Source organism: Schistocerca gregaria, chromosome 8 (assembly GCF_023897955.1).
Source record: "Schistocerca gregaria isolate iqSchGreg1 chromosome 8, iqSchGreg1.2, whole genome shotgun sequence".
NCBI classification, from domain to species: Eukaryota; Metazoa; Arthropoda; class Insecta; order Orthoptera; family Acrididae; genus Schistocerca; species Schistocerca gregaria.
Window position 1 is genome coordinate 166,074,550 of NC_064927.1, and position 25,176 is coordinate 166,099,725.

The following is a 25,176-nucleotide window of genomic DNA, read 5'->3' on the forward strand; positions in this document are numbered from 1 at the left end:
GCACGGCACGCAGCGGGCTCCGCCCCCGCCTTACCGCCCCCGAGGTCGCCGGAAGCACGCTGCGCCCAGCGTGTCCGCCGCCTTCCGCCGCCTCCGACGCTATAAGGCAACCCCGCGACGCAGCCGGCGCACTCCACCGCCGCCCGAGACATGCACGCGCTCACGGTAAGTCACCAGCGCTGCTCGACACTCGCTAGCCTCGCGAGGTTTTTTACGGAGGACTAGGGCCTACATCTGCTTGTTGATCATCACCAGACACTATAAGCTACGCCATCCTTTTCTGTCTCTCGCCATGTTTATAATTTGTTGTGGCTACTGCAGTTCCTTCCAATGATAACATTTTCTAATACTGCTGTTCTGGACTTGCCTCTTCATTTATGCAAGTTTTTTCCCTTCTGATATGATTTTTATGCAACTGTTGTGTTGAATTAATCAATTTTTTTTCTTTTAACGAAACAACAAAAGTAATGTTTACTTCCGCGACTCCTTTCGGCGGTTTAAACTCCCACCGTCAGGTGGATTAATGCTTATTAACATGCGATGTACGTTATGTGATATGACTTTGAGGTAACCCGTGTCTCAGTCTAGTAGAAAAAGAAAAGAAAAGCGACAGATCACCCTAAAATCGTAACATAAGACATAATGAGTTACACTATAAATCCACCTCATAATGGACGTTCAAACCTCCTAAATGAGTTACTGAAATAAATTAATAGTGACTGATAATATTCAACAGTTTTTTTTGTACTCTATATCAGTAATAGTCACGGTGCAGCCTAACGAAAACTGTTCGCATTTAAAGTTAGTTCTTCTTCAGTGTATTATGTTAATCAGTATATTTTTTCTATTTTTTCATTCTGTAGAGTTCGTTAGATTCTTTCAGCCAGGATATTTCTGAGGCATTTCTCCATATCCACATCTCTTTTGCTTCAACACAACCTGTCAAAAAAAAAAAAAAGAGCACCCAAAAGTGGAGGCGAATTCGTATTGAAACTTCATGGGCTTGCAGTACAGAGATTACAAAATCGAGTCAGATTTACGAGGGACATTTTATAAATAACGTCCACTAATTATTTTTACTTACAGTTTATTTTTTATTTATTTATTTTCTCAATATATTTTTGCAGTCCTTCAATATAGTCTCCCTCCATCTCTATCACTGTATCTCAACGTCTTGGGAGCACTATTATTGCATCCAGGACACCATCTCCTTTGATCCGTCGAACGGCTGGTAACGGTGGTAGTAATCTGTTCCAGGGGAAGGTAACGATGTCAATGGGTAGATTTTTTCAATTTCAAGTACAAACATGTCTGATGGACTCACGTCTAGTGTGTGGGGAGGACGCGCCGACACCTACCATCCGTATTCGCGCCGTTTTTGGGCTACAGAATTGCCGATATGAGGGCGAGCACTACCGTGGAGAACGTGTGGTCTAGTTTTGAGCATCTCTCCGCGCGGAGTTTGCATGAAGTTACGATAATACCCTGCTGTGACGTTTCACTTCCTATGCTATCTGTCACGATGATTGCTTTGTCATCGTAAGCAAAAATCATCACTTGCTTGAACACATCCAAATTTTTTGGAATCATTGTTTGAGCAATGTTGCAATGTCCAGCCGTTTCTGCTTCTCTTCAGCAGTCAAACAGTGTGGGACCCATCTGTCAGCAGTTTTTCTCTTCTTCAAATCATTTGTCAGAATACGGAATACTGATTATGGTGGAGTTCTCGTAGCTTCAGAGTGTTCCTCACAAGTCAGATTGCGGTCTTCTTCAAGAGGATCTGCCACAAATTTTAGACTTGGTTCATCTGTGGCCTTCCGGGTCTTGGATTATCATCTGTGCTCATACAACCATCAGGAAAACGATTAACCCAGAGTGAAACTGTACTACGGTCCACTGTAAACTCACCACAAATTTCAATTAACGCACTGCGGCTTTGTGTAGGGGTTTTGCCGCATCAAGCTTCGATCTTGTAGTAAGACATCTGGGCTTCAGCAGTCACAGTACCAGAGATCTATGAATGGTTCATTTCTACCTCTCGCCAGTTTTGTGTTAGAGTACACAGCGACGAGACAAAAACAAGTGCGTCTTCCTCAAGCTCCCAGCTACACCTGAAGTAATTTTCATTGTTGTTGCATCCAACAATCCACAGTAATACGAACCTATGCATTATTTATGAGATATCCCTCGTACGAAGAACTTGGCAGTATGAGCCCTGTTATCAGTATGGCGTTGGGAAGGCTGACGTAAGGCCATACCATCGTCTACTGTCGAATCTGGTAATTGATTTCCTCGGTACCAGCACAGGGACAAAGTTGACGTCTGGGCTGGTCCCACACATGTTTTATCAGCGACCGATTTGGGGAGCCTGCTAGCCACGGTAGTACTTCAGCATCACTGACGCTTCAGAGAGACATGTGCCATTTGTGAACGAGCGTTGTATTGTTGAAAAATGGTACCTCCATTCTGTTGCATAAGAGGTAACACATGCGGGTGCCGGATGTCCGATGTGCTGTGGAGTCCCCTCAATCAGTACTATTACGCCTGTCCAAGCATTGGAAGAATGGGAGTACCCTTGAGGTCACCACTATCCACTCCGACGATCTCATCTGGGGTAATCGCTGAATGCAATGCGACTTCCATTCATCAGCAGTCCTGGCTCCTCGCTCAAGGCACCGTTCCAGTCGCAGTTATTTCTTTGGCGTTCTTAACGGCAGCCTTCGCCTTGGACGATAGGACTCTAGTCCAGCTGGTGCTGCTAGACTGTGTCCAATAACGCACGATAACACGCAATGTGGCAGGCAGCCTTTTACTTGTTCTCGGATGGCAGGTGGCAATGTGAAGAGCTTGCGATGTGGTCGGTGCACGATACGTTGATCCTCCCTCGTGGTGGGCATACGTGGTCGACAAGGACCTTGACGACGAGTGTGCCTGCCCTCACGTTCCCACGTACTCCAACATCAGGCACTCTCACATCCGGAAGTCCTACAAATCTGGATATTACACGATTCAGCCTGACTCACAATGTCGCTCCTTTCAAACTCTTATCAGTTGCTGTCTCATACGAGTACGTGGCATCTCACCCGCCCTGCTAGCTGTGCGGTCTAACGCACTGCTTTCCGAGCGGGAAGGCGTGCCGGTCTCTGGCACGAATCCGCCCTGCAGATTAGTGTCGAGGTCCTGTGTGCCAGCCAGCCTGTGGATGGTTTTCAAGGCAGTTTTCTATCTGATTCGGCGAATGCGGACTGGTTCCCCTTATTACGCCTCAGTTACACTATGTCGGCGATTGCTGCGCAAACATTGTCTCCACGTACGCGTTCACCATAATTACTCTACGACGCAAACGCTGGGGTTACACTCATCTGGAATCAGATGTTCCTGGGGGTCCACTGGGGGCCGAACCGCACAATAACAAAGGTTTCGGTGTGGGGCGGCGGTGGGGTGAGTGGACTGCTGTAGCCTGTTGTGGGGTTGTGTACCACTGAGGGCTACGGCGGGGACGAAGCCTCTCTGTCGTTTCTAGGTCCCCAGTTCAATACATACATACATACATACATACATACGTGGCATCTTTGTTTGCTTCATAGTGTTCATCGACTGAGTGACGCTCACCACGCCCCTCATATACCCCGCCAGGCTTGGTAACAACAGTGAACACCAACGATATTAATGCACTATGGTAACCGTTGTGCCTTTGACAGAAAATGGCAAGTCTAATCATTTACATATGAGTCGATGTTACGTCCGTGTACGACGTTACACCGACATGAGACCACGTCTTCTGGGTACTTCTTTATGTAAGATAGCGTTTTTTATGTCTATCCAGCGTCATCCCTTGACAAGCGTAGTAGCTTAAAATGCTTCAAATGAATGTCCTAATGAATTTCTTAGATGTTTTCATTTTAATGTGCTTATTTGTAAATAAATACTTTTATTTCTGACGCTTCTTATCTCATTTCAATTCTTCTATTGTTATACATTACACTTACGTTGTCATCCATTATTTGTACCATCCGAGTTGCTAAACTCTTTTACTTCCATTTCAATTTTTCCTATTCTCTTCTTATACTTATCTGTCTATTAGATTTATCTGTCACTATTATTTTAGTTTTATTTGATTTCACTTTGCTTTTGTCCAACATACCGTTCATATCCTTTTCAGAATCTCTTAAGATTGCTATATTTTCAGCAAACCGAATACATTTATTTTTGTTTCTTTTGATGTCTCTTTGCATTTTATGTGTCTTAATAAATTAAACAAGTATTAAGAGAGAGGAAAGCCTTATCGAACACTTCTTCGTATCCTACATCATTGAGAAAAATATTCATTTAATTCGTCTGCAGAGGGTGGAAAAACAGTACCAGATTTTTACCTTTCTTACTCCAAAGCTACACAGATTTTCTCCACAGTGCTACGGAATTCGACCCCTGAATACAGCAGAGCGCCTATGACGTATTACGGTGTTGCCCACATTTCGTTCCTTTTGTCTAGCAGTTACCAGAATATTTCATATGGTTCAGTAGATGTGCTTCGCTTGAATATTTTAGGGGTAGAGTCATGTTTGTAGGTTAATTGGCATAGTTCTGTAGTCGACCATGGAGCAGGGGTTCTTTCCTCTGACAGAGGTTTTAGGGTTGAATTTGTCGTACAACGCAATAAGTCTGCTAATTCTCGGACTTTACCTTCTTATATTCGCTCATTGCCTACATCCTGCTGTGGACTATATAAACACCCCTTTCGCAGGGCATCATGAAGAAAGAGGAAGAAGGAAGATTAGAGTTTAACGTCTCATCGACAGAACCGTCAGTAGAGACTGAGCACTGCTCAGATCACGAAAGGCTGGGGAAGGAAATTGGCAGTGCGTTACTCAAAGGAAACCTCCCGAAATTTAGCTGCAGCGATTTAGGTTCGTAGCTTCCTGAGTGAGATTTTTACTCGGCGGTCTGTAGTCAGTATAGAGCTTTTAGTGTGGTGAGTTTCCGCACGAGAAAGGTTAATTCGACATTTTCCGAAATAGCACCGATTTCCAAAGGCCTTAGCTCTTCAACAACTAAAACATAAAGAGCGATCAAAATGGTTCCTTTCGAATGGCTCATCAACTGCTTTCCTACATGTCGGTGCTTATGTACTCACATCGAAGTCGCATTGGGCTGCAAACACTGTAGCACCGTCCCCAAAAAATAATTTTTTGATTGCCGATTATATTATGTCAGTATGTCAGTCCATGTCACAGTTGTCAGTGAACAAAGTTTATTCCGATGTTCTCTGTAATCAGACCAAACAACTAAATTAAATAATTGACTAGCGAGTTTGCAGCTGTAAATTATACAATTATTGCCTTAGACGTTCGGCAATACCTAGATACTGGAGTGGTTTATTAATTTACCATAATATTTGTTTTCAGTAATAACTTTTTTTCAGATTATTCTCGTAGTGTTTGTACTATAAGGTATGTTTAATTAATGCTCCATGGACCAAAAGGCTCCTATGTACAGTGAGGTAACGTATGTCGCGTGATAGCGATATGTATATATACAGGTGGCGGTAGCAGCACGAGCGCAGGGTATAAAAACAGGGCAGCGTATTGGCGGAGCTGTCATTTGTACTCAGGTGATTCATACGAAAAGGTTTCCGACATGATTATGGCCGCACGAAGGAAATTAGCAGACTTTGGACGCAAATTAACATGGTAGCTGGAGCACGACGCATGGGACATTCCAGTTCGTTAATCGTTAGGGAATTCAATATTCCGAGATTCACACTGTCAAGAGTGTAACGAGAATACCAAATTTCAGGCATTACCTCTCACTATGGGCAACGCAGTGCCCAACGCCCTTTTCTAAATGACAGAGAGCAGCGGCGTTTGAGTAGACTTTTGAGACCTAACAGACAAGCAACACTGCGTAAAATAACCGCAGAAATGAATGTGGGACATACGATGAATTTATCCGTAAGGACAGTGCTGCGAAATTGGCGTTGATGGGCTATGGCAGTAAATGAGCGACCTGAGTGCTTCCGCTGACGGTACTACATCGCCTTCAGCATCTCTCCTGGGCGTGTGACATTACAGATTGGACACTAGACGAGTGCAAAAACCGTGGCCTGGTGAGATGAGTCCCTATTTCCGTTGCTAAGAGCTGATGCTAGGGTTCGAGTGTGGCGTAGACCCCACGAATTCAAGGACCCTAGTTGTCAACAAGGCACTGTGCCAGTTGCTGGCGGCTCCATGAACTGGACTGCGTCCTCTGGTTCATATGAACCGATCGTCTACTTGGAGATCATTTTTCAGCCGTTCATGGACTTCATCTTCCCAAAGAACTACGGAATTTTTATAGGTCAGAATGCGCCATTTCAGCGGGCCGCAATTGGTCGCGATTGATTTGTAGAACATTCTGGACAATTCTGACGAATGATTTAGTCCATGCCATGTCGAGGTACTGTACTACATCGTGCAATACGAGGTCGGACACGATATTAGGGGGCATCCCATGAATTTCGTCACCACATAGTATGTCTTGTGAGGGTGAAGTCAGAAATCACTGATCCTTAAAAAGGTGGCTCCATGGGAACTGATTGAATATCTTATATTAATATAACTTCTTGCCTTTGAGCAATCAGTCCTCTCTTTCCAGGAAGTTATGCCATAAGACATTAAGTAGTGGAAATGTTTCATATACGTTAATTATATTTCAGAAGTAAGCAGTTGTATGAGGAGCACAAGTTCATAAACATAGCTCTTTTGGAAAGCTACTATTAGGTTACTTCCTGATAAAAATTTCATCCATATGTACACCCTAAAAAAGCATTCTGTGTCGCCACATCCCGTCCTCACTATTCGTATTCTATAATAAGCATTCAAACGAAAATGACAGTGATGGAAAAAGCATGTAAACTACTTATTATTTCAGAAATGGCTCTGAGCACTATGGGACTTAACATCTATGGTCATCAGTCCCCTAGAACTTAGAACTACTTAAACCTAACTAACCTAAGGACAGCACACAACACCCAGTCATCACGAGGCAGAGAAAATCCCTGACCCCGCCGGGAATCGAACCCGGGAACCCGAGAACGCTACCGCACGACCACGAGATGCGGGCTATTTCAAAATTAATCACCGTAACTGTTAATACCGTAACTGTTAATACACTTATTCCACTGTGAGAAAAACGGTCAGCGCCTTCATGAAAAAATGTTTGCGGTTGCCTACGGAACCGTGACTGCATCCAGGACCGCGTCTCTTCGTCCGAAATAAATCGACGCCACGAAAATCCATTTTCAGTGCTCGAAAAAGACTGAAATCGCATGGGGAGATATCGCAACTATATGGAAAATGTGTATCGGTTTCCCAATGAAACTTCTGCAGCGTACCTGAAACAAATTCTGGAGTTGTGAACGGACATTCTGTTCGCAGGTTGTTTCGAGAACGCTGCAAAAGTTTTGCTGTGTATCTCTTACACATCCTCCGTATAGTTATGTTCTCTCCTCACGCTAGTTTCCTATTTTTGGAGCGCTGAAGATAGACATTCATTGCCTTCAAATTGCTTCAGATGACGAGGTGCACGCCGATGTATAACCATGATACCGTAAGCAACCGATAACTGTTTTCCACGATGGCATTGACCGGTTTGCCGCACAATGAGATAAATGTATTAACAGTTATGGCGGTTACTTACTTTTTTCAATCTCTCTCTGGTTTTCATTTGAATGTTTCTTATATAGGGCGAGGCAGCTTTTTTTTTCCTTTATTGAGATTCGATTCCCCCCGATGGGGTTGGGCTGGCAGCAGCTTAGTACGCCTACAGAACTTTTTTTTTAATGAAGATAATAAATAATAAAAGAGGCAATAAAATCGCTGACTTGAATGCTAAAATGGCGGAAAATTGTAGAACTGAAAACATGAAATAAAGGGTTGGCGATGCTTATAAAATACACAGGAAGCAGACAGGTAAAGTATTAGACAGACAGTTTAGAAACACGGCGACAGTCTGGTTTCTGTTCGCGAGAGATATAAAAATCATACCCAGTGACAGCATTATTTCTGTTCGCAACACTTTGGAAAAGACGCACAACATTGAACACTCACTTGAAGACTGCACTAACAAGTTGGCACAAATATGATACACCACAGCCGAGGTCAGAAGGGGGGAACCTGGAAAAATGATGGGAAAGAAAAGGGGAAAGGAGAGGAAAAACGAAAGTGGGGTGTGGGGGAGAGACAGGTAGGATACTTGAGCCAAAATGTATGCTGAATAAATTAATATATCGAAGAGCGGTTTTTGCCAAGTTATAGAGGAGAATATCGCGAATTTCTTGGCGTCGGTAAGTAACTTTATCGTTTATAATCGCAGAATTACGACACCGGCATTGCTTTTTTGCAATGGAACTATATATGGTGAAGATAATAAAACCGACAAACGGCAGGGACGGATTCCTGGCTGGAAACGGAGTAAAAAAGATCCTACGATTATGTGTCCAGAAATACAGTGTTGCCACAGTAGATGGCGCTGACGAGTGACAGTTCTTCGACCACGTGCCATGTGTTCCTTGTCTGTTGCAGGCTGCGTGATTGACTCAGCGTACTGTAAGTAGCAGAGTGGTCCGGTATTCACGTCGGGAACAACCCGAGATGATGTTTGTGTACGGCCAGGCAGAGAGAAACAGCCGAGAGGCAGCATAGCTATACCAGAACAAGTACCCTCACAGACATGAATCACATCACATATTTCAAGCTGTTTTGTGTGTTTGTGCGACCATGGGAACTTTCAGACAGAAGAACATGTAGGAATTCGATATTGCATTCCATGTGTTATTTTCATTACGATGCAAAGTACGTTTTGATATGCATACTTGTCCAAAGGAACTATGTAACGTAATCAAATTAAAATAGGCACAGGAACTGCAATATCGTATTTATCTGCCGAAACCGGACAAGCGACTTTCAAGTACAACGCCTGACCTGTACGGGAATATACATAATGGATGCACGAGTACGAGTCGTAGACACATGGTTTCGATATATGGAACTTTGGCTGTGGCTGTTAGTCGTACGCAGACAGCAAAATGATAAGGCGACCGCTCGCGATAAGTGAAAAATCCGGGTTCGAGTCCTGGCCAGGCACAAATTTTTATTGTCGTCATTCCACTCCACAGCTGATGGATACCCTTATTCGCAGTTTCGAATACATTTAATGTATAACATGCAGGATGGCGGTGGTCTGTGCGTACACCAGATTCGGAGGTCCGAGTTTTACAGGACATTGGCTCAAACCCTATCACAAGCTCCAAATCTGGGGTACGCACTCTCCGCCGCCCCCCTGCACATTCTTCTGTGATTACACAAACGCTCGCTGTCATATTTCGGCGACTATGATCGATGGTATATTCATTCAAGCGGCAGTGCATTTGCCATGTTATCAGATACAGCTTGGGGAAAACCGCATGTCCATATATTTATTCACCCTGGATATTTTTAGGGTAGCCTGTCTTCGGTGTCTGACCCTGTATATAAGATTGTGTTCTATTAGTTAAAGATTTCGAGCCAAGCGCGTATTTTTGAAGATTGACCGTATGATCGTATATTGGTCAATGCTCTATGTTGCGGCACAGTGTGGAACGGAGGAACTGAGAGTCTAGCTGTTCACTCTCAGCTATTGTGTGGAACATTTCGTGTTTGAATAAGAGCTAGCTGTGTCCCGCACAGTTAGCCTCCTGGAGGACAAAGTTTCTGGGCGATGTGCTCACGGTGTGGCCGGTGTTCCAGGTGACGCTTCTGCTGGCGCTGTCTGCCGGGACGTCGTATGGTCAGCAGGCGGCCGTGGCGGACGCGGCGCCGCTGCCGGCTCCGGCAGGTACGTCGCTCTCTCCCCAGCACGCGTCTGCCTGCACCTCACAGGCGCCGCGTCCTGCTCTAGGCTCCGGCACAGCTAAGAGAGGGTACCAGATACGGAAAAACTCAATTTTTTGTGCCAACACATGTAAAATTTTATTTATTTTCTGCCGGTTTCTTTACTGGCTTCCGTTTTCACAGGAGATACTGCAAGGTACAGAACAGGACAATACAAGTATGTGATTTCCTTCGAGCTCAAAACATAAAAGTAGATGCAAAATTTTTGAAGCATCTTGTGTAGTTCTTTGGTGTGTGCTACCACAGGTACTGTACAGCAGTCGGTGTGGTAACTTTTGAAAATAAAATGTCTCGCAAACGACTCGCACTAGAATCCTGCTACAAAGGCCACTGACTTTCTAACGTAACCTACTTTTAGTGTGTTAATGTCAATAGGCATTTTGCCATTTAAAAAAAGTGTATGTTTGCACAAAAATTATACTTCCTAAGTATTACTGCCATCTGTTGATAGACTAACAATACGAGCCCCTCACCACCAATCCATAATGAAAAAACCACGCGTCAGTACCACTTCCCATTTCCGCAACATTTTCAAAAAATGTTTCAAATGGCTCTGAGCACTATGGGACTCAACTGCTGTGGAAATCAGTCCCCTAGAACTTAGAACTACTTAAACCTAACTAACCTAAGGACATCACACACAGCCATGCCCGAGGCAGGATTCGAACCCTCGACTGTAGCAGTCGCACGGTTTCAAACTGCGCGCCTAGAACCGCGAGACCACCGCGGCCGGCGCAACGTTTTCGGTGCACACCCTGTGTGTCTACGAAATAGTGTCTTCTTGTATATATCATGCTCTGACTGAAATGGTTGTTATTTTATGTGAAGATCAAATTTGTACATGTTATCACACTTTGACTCTGTGGATCTATTAGAGTGCATTATTCAATGAAACAGTTATTGTGATGATTCGTCATATCTTATATTTGACGTTGCGTACATAGTAGAGATGAATTCTCACCCAATGATGTGCGTTATGTACGTATGCGATGGTTCAAACATTTTTGCACCTACTTTCAAGTTGTAAGATTGTAGGGAATCACATACTTGTGTTATCTTCTTTATACCTCGCAGTACCTCCTGTAACCATGGTAATCAGCACTGAAACCGGTAGAGAATAAAACCGTACAGCGGTTGGCACAAACAATGATTTTTTTCCTAATATTTATCGGCTGTTTGTTACCAGATCTGTGAAAGTCCTTATTATGATTTCAGCGTTTCTCCCAAAACTGCCAGAACATCTACGTTTATAAGTAAACTGCAGAAACTAAAGTACAATGCATGGCCGGGCACCTCCTATAAAATAAGCGAATCTCTATCCAGTTTCACACCGGAAAAATTTATAAACCCCCAGGAGACACTAATACCGCGTAAAATGTCCTCCAGCCCTAATACGTAGTGAACTCGGTGAAACAGAGAGTGCACAAGATACGTGATGTATTCCGCGTCCAGTTGAAACCACTAGTTGATGTGGCCGTGGAGAGCTATCACATTGCGGTGATGGAGACAGCTTTGTTTGACCCACTGTCCCAAATGGTCCCAGAAATTTTCCACGGGAAAACAATGGGGTGATTTAGCGATCCCATCAAGGTTCACTTGATGTTCACCAAACCAACAACGCATGTGTGTATTGCTGTGAACACTGCTGTTATCACACATAAAAGAGCAACACTTGGTCACTGGGAATGTTGTGGTACACAACCTGAATGTGTGGGCCCAAGCCATGGTACGAAAAATACTCCTTAAACTTCATAAAACCAGATCCAACTTTTCTGTCTTTCCCTACGAAACTTTTGCAAATGCGATTCTCGGGTTTTCCGGATGATAACATTTTGCAAGACTCACAATACTGATGCACCTTTTAATCACAGCAGAGACCGGCAGCACAGTCATCCCACTTCGCACGCGCGGAAGTCACCTCTTCGGTTTGCTTCAGGGATCGCTATGTGCACTGCTTCGCGCAAACCGTGGGCGCCTCTTCACGTATGCGTAATTCCTGCTGGTAGACCTGTTCAGTCTCGAAGCATTCGGAGGCGTGTCGCCGTCACAGAACACCAAACGAGAAGTGCGAGGCCCGTGTGACGACACAGCAACGGAGAACTACAGCAACAGCTCAAGTTGCGTGGCAGACAACTTCGAATACGAGACATGTGGCGCGAAAATCCCTATTAATGCCTTTGGAAATATGAGTACTAGATAATAACATTTTTCATTTATATTTTATAAGTGGATCTGGTAGTCTAATGGTAAAGTGTATCTGTTTGTAAATCGTGATATTGGAATTTCGACAGTGTGGCTGTTATCAAGTGGAAAAAATGCAAACTTCTCGAGCATATTGCACTCTTTGAATCCAACGTAAATATATTTCTCGTATTCTGTTTAATTTTTGCTCTCATCCGTTATGATTCTATATTTGTTTCTGTTCCATATTAAACAGAAACTAGTTTCGTCACATGGTATTCTGTGGACTCATGTCTATATGCTACTGCATACGAATTCATGTGTGAATTGCTCTAATTTAGATCCACTGTAAGTATATTGCTCGTATTCTGTGCTATTTTTGTTACCATCCGCTTTACGTACTCTCGAATTTAATGAAAGCCACCGAAATTTTCACTGATTTCTTCTAAAATGTATGGTTTGTAGTACCTGTCAATAACGTGTGAGACATATGCGTAGCTACTGTTACATTTTTGGCATTCACAAGGAAGAATGCTCTTGTCACCAAGACTACAAAGCATACTTTCAAATTCAAATGGCTCTGAGCACTATGGGAATCAACTTATGAGGTCAACAGTCCCCTAAAACGTAGAACTACTTAAACCTAACTAACCTAGGGACATCACACACATCCATGCCCGAGGCAGGATTCGAACCTGCGACCGTAAAGGTCTCGCGGTTCCAGGCTGTAGCGCCTAGAACCGCTCAGCCACTCTGGCCGGCGTACAAAGCATACTAATCTACATATAAATTCAGACTCTGCAAGCCAGTGTGATATAAATGGCACTCAGTGGCAAGAAGTAACTCTGTTAAAAGCAGAATTACATGCTCATTTCGTGACAGGATGTAATAAGGTGAGTACTAATATTGTCATAATCTGTGAGCATGGAGTTCATCATTAAATGCGAGAAAGTATCGAAAACGGACGCGAACAAGAATAACGTCGAATACGAGTAATATACTTACAATGCATTTAAATAGAGCAGTTCACACTCAGATTCGTAAGCAATAACAGATACACGTATGTCCGCAGAACAGCATATAACGTAAGGAACTACTTTGTTATATGAAATGAAAACAAATTTTAAATCATTTATCCCACTAAGTATTACGAATGCGAGAAGAACGCGGTCGGAATACGAGTAACATACTTACAACGCAATTCAAAGAGCCAAATACACATGAGAAGCTGTAATCAGAAGCGGTCTGTGGTCAAAACGAAATTACGTTAACTATAAACCAAAAACAAACATGGAAGACTAAAAATTAGCAAATAATAATAAAGCGAAATGATGGATTTATAAACTGGGAGTGCTCCAATTGGGGTGGCGGCCAACCACGGGCGTGTTACCAGGAGTCCCTAGAAGAGTTTCACCCTGTGGTCACGAACCACGTCTTGCAAAAGTGACTACAGCAACAACTACCACCTGAAGATGTCTAACAGTTGTTTTGATGCCATATTGTGCGACTTGATCAATGCTATTCGACGGTAAACGCGAGAAGTGTACCTGCATCGTAAAAACTATATCTGATCTGAACTGCACACTGTCCTTAGCTGAGTGGTCAGCTATCTCAGTGCCATACAGCGGGCGTGGGTTACATTCCCGGGTGGGGACTGGGTGTTATGTTGTCCTTACTATTATTTGATCATCATCGACATACAAGGCACCCAATGTGGCGTCAACTAGAAAGAATTGCAACTCGGAAGCCGAACTTCCCCAGTCATCAATGTCGCACATCATTTCATTTCACTACGCATTGCGGACTAAAAGCCTTATTAGGTTGCACTCAACTTCTAACATCCCTTGATAAGTGGCCAAATTGAGACACGACAAAGCACACTACACGTCTCTAGCCACCTACTGTACAGCCTATAAACTAAGATCACGATAAAAGCTGAAGAAATTAATTAAAATTTGTGCCACCACCAGGACGTGAATCTGCGTCTTGTACTTTCAAGGCAGATTTGTCAATCACTACACCACTGAATCAGTATATGGAACGACCCTGCACGGCTTGCCCTAGTCCAATGCCCTCATTGCACGAGACCCCGGTTCAAGTCACGGCCATGACACAAATTTTAATTTATTTCTTCGGCTTCCACCGTTATAGTAGATAAAGTTGCGACTTATAAGTCTCAATGACGTCCACTTTTACATGCCGCTGTGAAAAATATTCTTCTGTGGGGTATCCGGCTCCCAAATGTCAATTTAGTGCAGTTTCCTTCGGAACGTTGGATTAGACTATGACTCAGATAGACTGGAATTACAGACGTTTTTGGAAGACATTGCCACCAACAAGGCATGACTTTCGTGATTAGTTCCTGTCAGTTAGCCTCTTTTTTTATGATTGCTGTTCTTACACCGTGTTACATGGCTCCAAGTGCTACACCATTCTTTGCAGACAAGTTGGACAGCCCGTGTTCACAAACCAGCAAATTGGGCAACCTCATTAACGGTGTGTCCACGAGCATGACCAACGACCAAACATAATAGCTACTTTGTTCCATGCATTTCACCGACAGAATGAGAGGTTTTCAAAATACACGTTCCCCCAATTTTTGAGTATTGCTCGTCAGTCTCGAGACACTTACCACGCAGCATTAATACAACAGACAGAGATCCAGTGAAGAGTAACTGGTTTCATCACGGGGTAGGTTAGTAAGTGTGACAAAGACGCGGGCCGCATGTGGTCGAAAGTAGATATCAATATGTGATGCCCCTCCCCCTACCTCTCAGCTTGGTAGTGTTAAATACATTATATGCGACCCAAAAATACTCGTCTCCTCGCAATGTGACCCAACCTTTTAGGTTGGACACTTCCGGTCAAATTTCTATTGCGGCGTTGTGAACTATGGGACGGATCAATGTTGAAATTTGTAAGGCATATGTTCCAGAAAGAGTCGATCAACATAATACTTCACCCAAAAACATCACACGAAATGGCCGTGACTAAAAATTGAGAGAGATTAGAGATCATACTTTACTTTAAGCTTTACTGGCAGTTAATCTTCACATGCCCCGCTCGTGGTTGGAAGGGGAAAGGGGGAAACGATTTATTTATCTTTTACTTCATTTGCTGCCATTTACATTTCACCTACCACGAAGTGACTACGACAGATCGTATTTGGACAGTACTAAATTGAACATGTAAGATGAAACTAATTTCGTTTCTTAATACTTTGTCAAGTTTGCAGCCTTTTATAAAGTACTTGGAAACATAAAGGAATTAGAAAGTGGGAATGCTCATTATTGTTGTCTGAGAATAAGTGGTGGAGTCCCAGTAACATTCCGTCTCATCCTGCACCGACAGCCGTGGACTAGCAGCAGCCAGACTGTGGAATCACCGCCCCATGCGTAGGCTGCCGTTAACGCCACAACACATACAGCCGTGTTTGGTCCGGTGCCGTGACAGGTAAACATAGCCTGCTGATGAGTAGCGTCACGTTATGTTCAGCGACGAACTGCGGTTCTGCTCCTTCCCGCATCAGCCTCATCATGTGTATGGCAACGACTTGAGAAGAGGTTCCGTTCCTCCGATGTTTTGGAGCCGTAAAGCGGTAATAGTCCTGTCTTCATGGCGTGGAGAGCCATCCTGTAACATCACGGAAGGTAGTGATTAAGGCAACTCTGCTGATGTAAAGATACGTGACGGACGTCCTGTGTCCTCTTGTTTTGCCTCTCAGGATAACGCTAATCCATAAGTGACACGTGTCTCCATCAACTGTCTGCGAGGTGTTGGTGTACTTCCGCAGCCAGAGAGATCTAATCTGTCCCCGATAGAACGTAGATGTTAATTGGTTCAGATGGCTCTGAGCACTATGGGACTCAACTGCTGTGGTCATTAGTCCCCTAGAACTTAGAACTACTTAAACCTAACTAGCCTAAGGACATCACACACATCCATGCCCGAGGCAGGATTCGAAGCTGCGACCGTAGCAGTCGCACGGTTCCGGACTGCTCGCCTAGAACCGCGAGACCACCGCGGCCGGCTAGATGTTAATTCTTGCCCAGTACGGGGATATCAAGGATGCTTTGCAACAGTTGTGGGGCAGCTATCATTTGGAGAGGATAGAAAAGCGTTGTGACACCCTTCCCTCCTGAATAACAGCTGGCATGCATGACACACGGGATTCTAGTATTTGAGCTCATTCAGCCTAGTTCTTTGAATATTTTATTCGACAATGTAGTCACTGAAATACAACCACACACTCTGTCAAACAGTGAAGTTTCATTTCGTTTCGTCCTCCCCATCCTCTCCCACCCTGGGTGCTTCAAAGTTTCTGTCAGATATTTTTTTTCTGGATCCTGCATTAGAACACTCTCTGAAATGGTTCAAATGGCTCTGAGCACTATGGGACTTAACATCTATGGTCATCAGTCCCCTAGAACTTAGAACTACTTAAACCTAACTAACCTAAGGACATCACACACATCCATGCCTGAAGCAGCATTCGAACCTGCGACAGTAGCGGTCGCACGGCTTTAGACTGTAGCCCCTAGAACCGCTCGGCCACCCAGGCCGGCGAAATTTTACTGTGTAAAAAAAGTCACTTTCGTGGCAAAAACTTTTAACTGTAACGTAAGTGGTTAAGAACTAGTCCATCAGCTAACGTAGCCTTTTAAATTATATGACAATTTGTTCCCCGCTCAAACATGCTACTCTATGGGAGCTCGTAAATTCAGCTGTCCTTAGCATTCAGTCTTCATGTATTCTCATAAAATCGTTGTAAAAGTCTTTACCCGCTTTCAGTTTTGTCTAATTAAACCAAAGCTTTATTTTCACTTGCTCTGCATACCCGTACACATTTTAGAAATCTAGCCCCATAAATCTAAAGTTCCCGGCCGCTGTGTTAGTTTGACATTCCCATTGTTATTACTTGTACTACACATTGTCAGACTGTGCATCAAAGAAAATAATAACCGAAAGGTCTACATATACAATAAAACTTATTATCACTTAATGCAAACTACATACAACATTGAAAGTACACCTTCATACAGCTAGTAACTCGCTAGAAACATACAAATAGGGCAAAGGTATGAAAAAAACTGCGAGAAATCGTTGCTTGGGCATAAATGCAAATGCTACCCAAACGTGCACGTTGCGCTGTTGTATTTGACCACGATCGGCACCTGTGTAATGTCGTCAACACGTTGCATCTGTCAGTATTAGAACAGTGTTCAGTGTAGTCGTAAGTGCATTACGTCGGAACTAACTGAATTAGAACGTGGACGAATTGTTGGTGCTCATATGGTGGGTGCTTCCGTAACCGAAGTACCGAAGCGTTTGGTGTTTCAAGAGACACTATATCGAAGATTTATACCGCATACACGGAAAATTTATACCGCAAAACCCGCTCAATCAAAACGCGAACGAAAATGTGTGTTGAGTGATCGTGACAGATGGTCATTGGAGAGGATTGTGGTGAGAAACAGGACGACAGCAGCTTCTAAACTCACTGCACAACAAAGAGTCGCTCTTGCGAACTCTGTCAGCACAAAAGCAACACGAAGGGAGCTCAATAAGCAGGAAATTGCATGACGAGCTAAAATTCCAAAACCCCTCACCAGTGACGCAAATGTCCGTAATAGAAAAATTTGGCGCCGAAGCTGTAGAACATCTCCATCTCCATCTACGTGATTACTCTGCTATTCACAATGAAGTACCTAGCAGAGGGTTCAACGAACCACCTTCAAGCTGCCTCTCTACCGTTCTACTCTCGAACACCACACGAGAAAGACGAGTACTTAAATTTTTCTGTGCGAGCCCTGATTTCTCTTATTTTATCGTGATGACCATTTCTCCCTATGTAGGTGGGTGCTAACAGAATGTTTTAGCAATCGGAGGAGAAAACTGGTGATCCCATGTCAAGAAAAAACGCCTTTGTTTTAATGTTTGCCACTTCAATTCACGTATCATGTCTGTGACACCATCTCCCCTATTTCACAATAACACAAAACGAACTGCCCTTCTTCGTACTTTTTCGATGTCATCCGTCAGTCCCACCTGATGCGGATCCCACACCGCACAGCAATACTCCAGAATAGGGCGGACAAGCGTAGTGCAAGCAGTCTCTTCAGTAGACCTGTTGCACTCTCTAAGAGTTCTGCCAATGAATCGCTGCCTTTGGTTTGCTGTACCCACAATATTATCTTCCCTAGGTATTTAGTTGAATTTACAGCTGTCAGATTTGTGTGACTTATCACGTAATCGAAATTTAGCTGATTTTTTTTTTAGTACTCATGTGAATAACTTCACACTTTTCCTTATTCAGGGTCAATTGCCACTTTTCGCACTATAGAGGTATCTTTAAAAGACGGTAAATGACAGCATCATCTGCAAAAAATCTAAGACGGGCACTCAGATTGTTTCGTATGTCGTTAATATAGATCAGGAACAATAGAGGGCCTATAACACTTACTTAGGGAACGCCGGATATTACTTCTGTTTTACGCGATGACTTTCTGTTTATTACTAAGAACTGTGACCTTTCTGACAGGAAATCACGAATCCAGTAGCACAACTGAGGCGATACTCCGTAGGCATGCAGTTTGGTTAGAAGACGCTTGTGAGCATGCTACGGTCGCAGGTTCGAATCCTGCCTCGGGCATGGATGTGTGTGATGTCCTTAGGTTAGTTAGGTTTAAGTAGTTCTAAGTTCTAGGGGACTGATGACCACAGCAGTTGAGTCCCATAGTGCTCAGAGCCATTTGAACCATTTTTGAGCTTGTGAGCAACGGTGTCGGATGTCTTCTGGACATCTAGAAAGATGGAATCAATTTGACATTTCCTGTCGATAGCACTTACTACTTCATGAGTATAAAGAGCTAGTTGTGTTTCACAAGAACGATATTTTCTGAAATCGTGCTGACTATGTGTCAATAAATCGTTTTCTTGGAGGTACTTCATAATGTTCAAATATAGTATATGTTCCAAAATCCTATTGCAAATTGACGTTAGTGATTTAGGCCTGTAATTCAGCGGACTCTGGAGCAATGGAAGAAAGTAATTTGGTCGACGGTGTTTTGTGTCGCAGTGTTTCCAGCTTCAGGTCGAGTTTACGTCCTAGAGTGAAATATGGCAGGGGTTCGACAATGATCAGAGCAGCCATATATCGTGGTATTCCACCAGCCTCATTGCTACTCAGCAAGCACGCATTACTGCCAATGATTATGTGACCATTTTGCCTGATCATGACCATCCCATGGTACAATGTATGTTACCCATTGACAACGCTATGTTCCAAGACCACATGGCTCTGATCACGTAGCTGGCATCGTCCAAAACTGAGCACGAGGATGAATTGTCGCTTTCCCCTGGCCACCGTCGTCACCAGATCTCAACATTATTGATCCTTTGCCTTCTACTTTTGGGAGAAGGGTGCTTTATCACTGTCCACCTCCTTCAATGTTGCCTGCACTTGCCAGGAAGAAAAGTGTAGGATTCCCTTTAGAACAACACAGGACCCATATTAATGCATTTCGAGACGACTGGAAGCAGTTTTGAATGATAACAGTTTTCCTAAACTGTTCCTAAACTGTAATGGTAATGTTTTGGTTTTTTGCTGTCTCCATATTTTTGTCCGCCGCTGTTGATAACTTGTTGCCAATTCGTAACGTGCTGTTATTTTGACATAAATTGTGTGAGTGTTTTCATATTGTTAGCGAGGGTGGTTGAAAGTTACTGACGGCATAGCTGCCAGCGAGCCCTCTCCAGGGAGTTGCGTGTGTTCACCAGCGAGCCTCTCCACATGACCCGGATTAACACAGCAAACAAGTGGTCGCAAAAGAACTGGAATCAACGTCTTGGTGCAGGAATACATTACTCCTGCGTACAACTCTACCAGTCACCTGTGAGGGTAGAGTGGTCTACCGTACGGCCAACCCTCCATAGCAATCCTTACTTGAAATCTGCCAGTGGCATCTCAGAATGTGATTTCAGTAGCCCCCTGACAACCGAAATCAGACAGTGTGCAGGAACGACTATACCCACAATCCAATATTTAGTCGCCCTGAATAGAACCGCTGCAAAGAACGACGAAACGTCGGTATTTTCCTTTAAGTGTTTCACAAGATAGCGTCCAAATACACAACCTGAGTATATTCAAATTGACGACGGGTGTAGAAGTCTACGAATGTATATCCAGTACCCAACGTTGATGTTCTGACAGTGCGTATTCATAATGAATATGTCTAATTGGGACGCACTCCATGAACTTTCAACAGGGTGCGACAAAGAATGGGACGCTGGCTCAGAGCATACATCGAAGCAGTAGGAAAACACTTCAAAAATTCATCAGGTTGCCCTCCATGTTGTGGGTGCACGCAACGACTGTGGTTATATTAGGTCAGATAGAGCAGCAATTAGTCGTAGAATTAAGCTTCTGAGGTCATCAGTCACCTAGAACTTAGAACTAATTAAACCTAACTAACCTAAGGACATCACACACATCCATGCCTGATGCAGGTTTCGAACCTGCGACCGTAGCGGTCGCTCGGTTCCAGACTGTAGCGCCTAGAACAGCACAGCCACTTCGGCCGGCTTAGTATGACATTTACAGTCACAACGCAGATCTGATTTCGACCTGCGTCAGGTCATTATCAATGCAGTGCAGTGTAGTAATGGGTGAACTGTGTAAGCATTCACTTGAGCACGAACAACTGCTACAATTCCACACTGCATTGATAATGACCTGACACAGGTCGAAATCTGATCTGTGTTGTGACTAAAAATGTCATATTAAAGCAACTTCATTCTACGACTGATTGCTGCTCTATCTAATCTAACTTCAAAATTTTTTTCATGAGTGTACGAAGTTAAATGTAACGAAAGACTGGGAAACATTGTGACACCTACATCTATTTGTGTGACATAACCTCACGACATTTTTGCTGCGATATTTAATTTTATAACTTTCATCCTCTGATTTTGATAGCAATAAAGTTTTTACATGAATGATATTTCGCCATATGGAATATTAATTGTCACACAGTTACGCCCCATCTCAGGGCAATATTGTGACATGAAGTGTAAGACAGGGAGAATAGGGTTAAATTTACCTGATGCATGGATGGTCTGACCTATTGTTTCTCAATGACACACAGGTATAGCTGTGGCAGGGATTTGGTCACAACAGAAAAGCAACGTTTTTCGCTTTACAATGGTTGAAGAAAATTTTTGTAAAGTTTAGTCCGTATCAAGAATAGTTTGCAGATAGAAGTTATTTACATTAACTTGCCATCAGCTAATCAGTTCTTCAAAGTTATTGGAAGTAACACAAAGCTTCGAAGAAATCTGGAACTATGTTCCCATGTTGTTTTTCCATTTGCCGATAAATTGTCTTTGCGACTTGCTCAGAAGTACTTGTAGCTACCATCACTATGCAAGAAAACTCTGCAACAGAGATGTATGTTGCGTGTTGAACCGATTTACAGTGTTTAAGAATTTGACACGGTGCCAGCTGCCGACTGTTAACAAATGTACAAGTATACGGAATAGGTTCCCACGTGTGTGTGCGGCTCGAAGACTTCTTCGGTAAGAGAACCGATTAGGTATGTAGTCCTCGACGGCGAGTGTTCATGAGAGACAAGGGTGTCGCCAGCAGTGACCCAAGGAAGTGTGATAGGTTGGCTGTTACTTTTTATGTACCGGGTGATCAAAAACTCAGTACAGATTTGAAAACTGAATAAATCACGGAATAATATAGATGGAGAGGTACAAATTTACACACATGCTTGGGACAAAAAAGCAAAACAAATACAAAAGTTCAAAAAATTTCCGGCAGATGACGCTTCATCAGATCATAATAGCAATAATTAACATAGGAAAGTAAGACAAAGCAAAGATGATGTTCTTTACAGGAAATGCTCAATATCTCCATCATCATTCCTCAACAATAGCTGTAGTCGAGGAATAGCGTTGTGAACAGCACTGCAAAGCATGTCTGGAGTTATGGTGAGACATTGGCGTTGGATGTTGTCTTTCAGCATCCCTAGAAAGGTCGGTCGATCACGATACACTTGCAACTTCAGGTAACCCCAAAGCCAGTAATCGCACGCGCTGAGGTCTGGGGACCTGGGAGGCCAAGCATGACTAAAGTGGAGGCTCAGCACTAACAATACTTTTTTTTGGTTCTAATGAAACCCCATGTCATTCCAAGCATGTCTGCCAATTTTTACCTCTCTATCTACATTATTCCGTTTTTATTAAGTTTTCAAATTTATACTGTCTTTTGATCACCCGGTACATAAATTATCAGACGGAAAGGGTGAGCAGCAGCAGTTTACGGCTGTTTGCTGATGATGCAGTAGTGTATGGGAAGGCGTCGTCGTTGAGTGGCGGATAGAAGGATGCAAGGTGACTTAGCCAAAATTTCTACTTGGTATGATGAATGTCAGCTAGCTCTAAATGTAAAAAACATTAATGCAGGTGAGTAGGGAAAACATACGTATAATCCTCGAGTACAACATCAGTCGACAATGTCACGTCAATTAAATATCTAGCTGTAGCGCTGCAAAGCAATATGAAATGGACTGATCATATAAGGATTGTAATACGAAGTGCTTGGGTTTATTGGGGGAATTTTAGGAAATTGTGGATCATCTGTAAAGGAGACCGCATATAGGATAGTAGTGGGACCCTACGGTCGAGTGCTGCTCGAGTGTTTGGGATCCGCACCAAACCGGACTGTAAGAAGATATCGAAGGAATTCAGATGCGGGCTGCTTGATTTGTTAGCACTAGGCTCGCTCTGACTGAAGAACGATTCTACTTCCCCCAGCTATATTTCGCTTACGGCGATTAAAGCTTGTACAGAAACATATATATGGCCATTTTTACCTCGTTCTATTTCAGAGGGGAACATGGAAGGGAATTACTGCTAGTGGTACAGGTTACGCCCCGCCATTCACCATACTGCGGCTTGCGGAGGAGGTATGTAGATGTAGACGTAGGAGAGTAGAGCATATTGTTGCCACAAAGGAGTACCTCTGTAGCAAAGCTGTCTAGCTTTACGGTATTTCATGTAACATTAGTAATAAACACACGTAACTCCATAACGAAGGCTTTTCGGGTCCGCATTCGAATGGACGTTTTGTAATGTTTAGTCTTAGGGACACATCGCTACATGTATAACCCCAGTGTACCATGAACGTCTACAGGGTGGCGCAGGAGAAATGGTCAATGTTCAGTGATGTGACAGGAGAAAATCATTTGAAGCAAAATTTCTAGCAAAGTCGGACTCAGAAGTGCATAACTTAAGAAGTATGAGCATTGGTTCTTCTTCACTGCCGGGATAGACACATCTAGTACTGAATAAATGCTAATAGTACTTAAGGTATGGATTTAAGAGCGCACGTTTACTAGTCTCTTTTCTTTAAATAATCGGTCCCGTCATACCTCTAACTGTTGACGATTCCTCCAGAGAAACAATTAAGAAGTGATTCACTTTGTGCACCCACTCCCAAAATGACTGAATTTTTCTTCCATAGCGCAAGCCCAGTTCGGCGGCGGGAATGGCGGCTTCCCGCCATACCATTTCTTCCCGCCGTACTTCAACGGCTTCAACGGCTTCGGCGGCGGCGTCGGCGTCGGCGGCGCACAGGGTTCCTCTTCCGACGCATCCTCTTCCTCTGTGGCGAGCGACGCCGGGGGCGGATTGGGCGGCGTGGGCGGCGCGGGCGCGCCTCAGCAGGTGAGCTTCAGCCTGGGCTACCAGCCGCAGTCGGCCGCCCCCGGCGGCGGCGGCGGCGGCTTCCAGGGCGGCTACCGCTTCGGCTTCGGCGCGGCCCCCGTGGGCGGCGCGGACTCGGTGGCCCCCAGCGTGGCGCAGCCCGCGGCCGCCGGCGGCAGCGTCGGCTTCTACGGCGCCGCCCCCGCGCTGGGCTCCGCCTCGCCCTTCCTGGGCTCCGCCGGCGGCTTCGGCGCGCCCTCGCAGCTGGCCTCCGTGCCGCTGACCGCCGGCGGCCGGTTCGCTTTCGGGGGCGGCGAGGGTGGCGCGGGGGCCGGCGGGCAGTTCAGCGCGCCGCAGCCGCAGCTGCCGCAGCAGTTCGCCGGCGGCTACCGGCAGTTCGCGCCCCCGGCCTTCGGCGGCTTCGGCGGCTACCAGGGCGCCAAAAGCGGCGCCGCCAGCGAGGCGGGCGCAGCGCCTTCGCAGGCCGCCGCCTCCTCCGCCCCCGGCGGCGCCCTCAGCAAGCACTCCGTCACCAGCATCCAGGACGAGATCACCAAGCGCCAGTAGTGACGTCACGGCTCTCACCTCTGCTGAAAGGGCTGCCAGTTGTCCGAACAATATTTATACAGTGTAACACCCATCAATGCTACAATCTGACTGAGTTAATAAATTCTTCGTCCAGAAATTCCGAGAGTAATTCCATATTCAAAATATCTGACTAAAAAACAAAACACAAAAAAACTGATGTGCTAGTAATTCTAGCGCACCAAGGGTCCAGTACCAACTTAATGGTTCAAATGTCTCTGAGCACTATGGGACTTAATTTCTGATGTAATGAGTCCCCTAGAACTGAGAACTACTTAAACTTATCGAACCTAAGGACATCACACACATCCATGCCCGAGGCATGATTCGAACCTGCGTCCGTAGCGGTCTCGCGGTTCCATACTGTAGCGCCTTGAACCGCTCGGCCACCCCGGCCGGCCCAGCACAAACTTATATGTATGTACACAGTGTGTAATGGGTGTAAGATCAGATATTTTTATACGTGGCACATTACATGAGCACGTATTAGTGTGTTGGTTGTCTTTATCTATGTGTCCAACAGTCGTCCCACAAAGACATCACGAACTTTACAACCTAATGTCTTCTGCAAGGCCGTAACTGCACCATAACGTGAACAACACCTGTCAGTGTTGCCTAATCGTGTTGTGTCCACGCATCATACTTCAACAGCTAACCTGCTACCCTGGGGAAATAAGTATTCCTCTTGCCACACCTACTTGGAACTACTATCGAACCTGAAAACATATTACTCATAATAATACTTATTAGACTACAATTGAAATAAATACTGATGTAATGTTCTTCAGTA

General features: G+C 44.3%; 1 protein-coding gene across 1 annotated transcript; it reads left to right on the plus strand.

Annotated features, from left to right (window-relative positions):
• Positions 1-130: 130 nt before the first annotated feature.
• On the plus strand, positions 131-25,176 carry LOC126284340 (spidroin-1-like). The gene is made up of 3 exons (XM_049983192.1): positions 131-165; positions 9,765-9,852; positions 23,620-25,176. The coding sequence occupies exons 1-3, from the start codon at positions 151-153 to the stop codon at positions 24,366-24,368; spliced, it is 852 nt and encodes a 283-aa protein (XP_049839149.1). The 5' UTR covers positions 131-150; the 3' UTR covers positions 24,369-25,176.

What these genes read in the sequence shown, in the direction of transcription:
- LOC126284340 (XM_049983192.1), top strand. An exon ending in GCCGCTGCCGGCTCCGGCAG is followed by an intron (nt 9,853 to 23,619) that starts GTACGTCGCTCT and finishes TTTCTTCCATAG; the next exon opens with CGCAAGCCCAGTTCGGCGGC.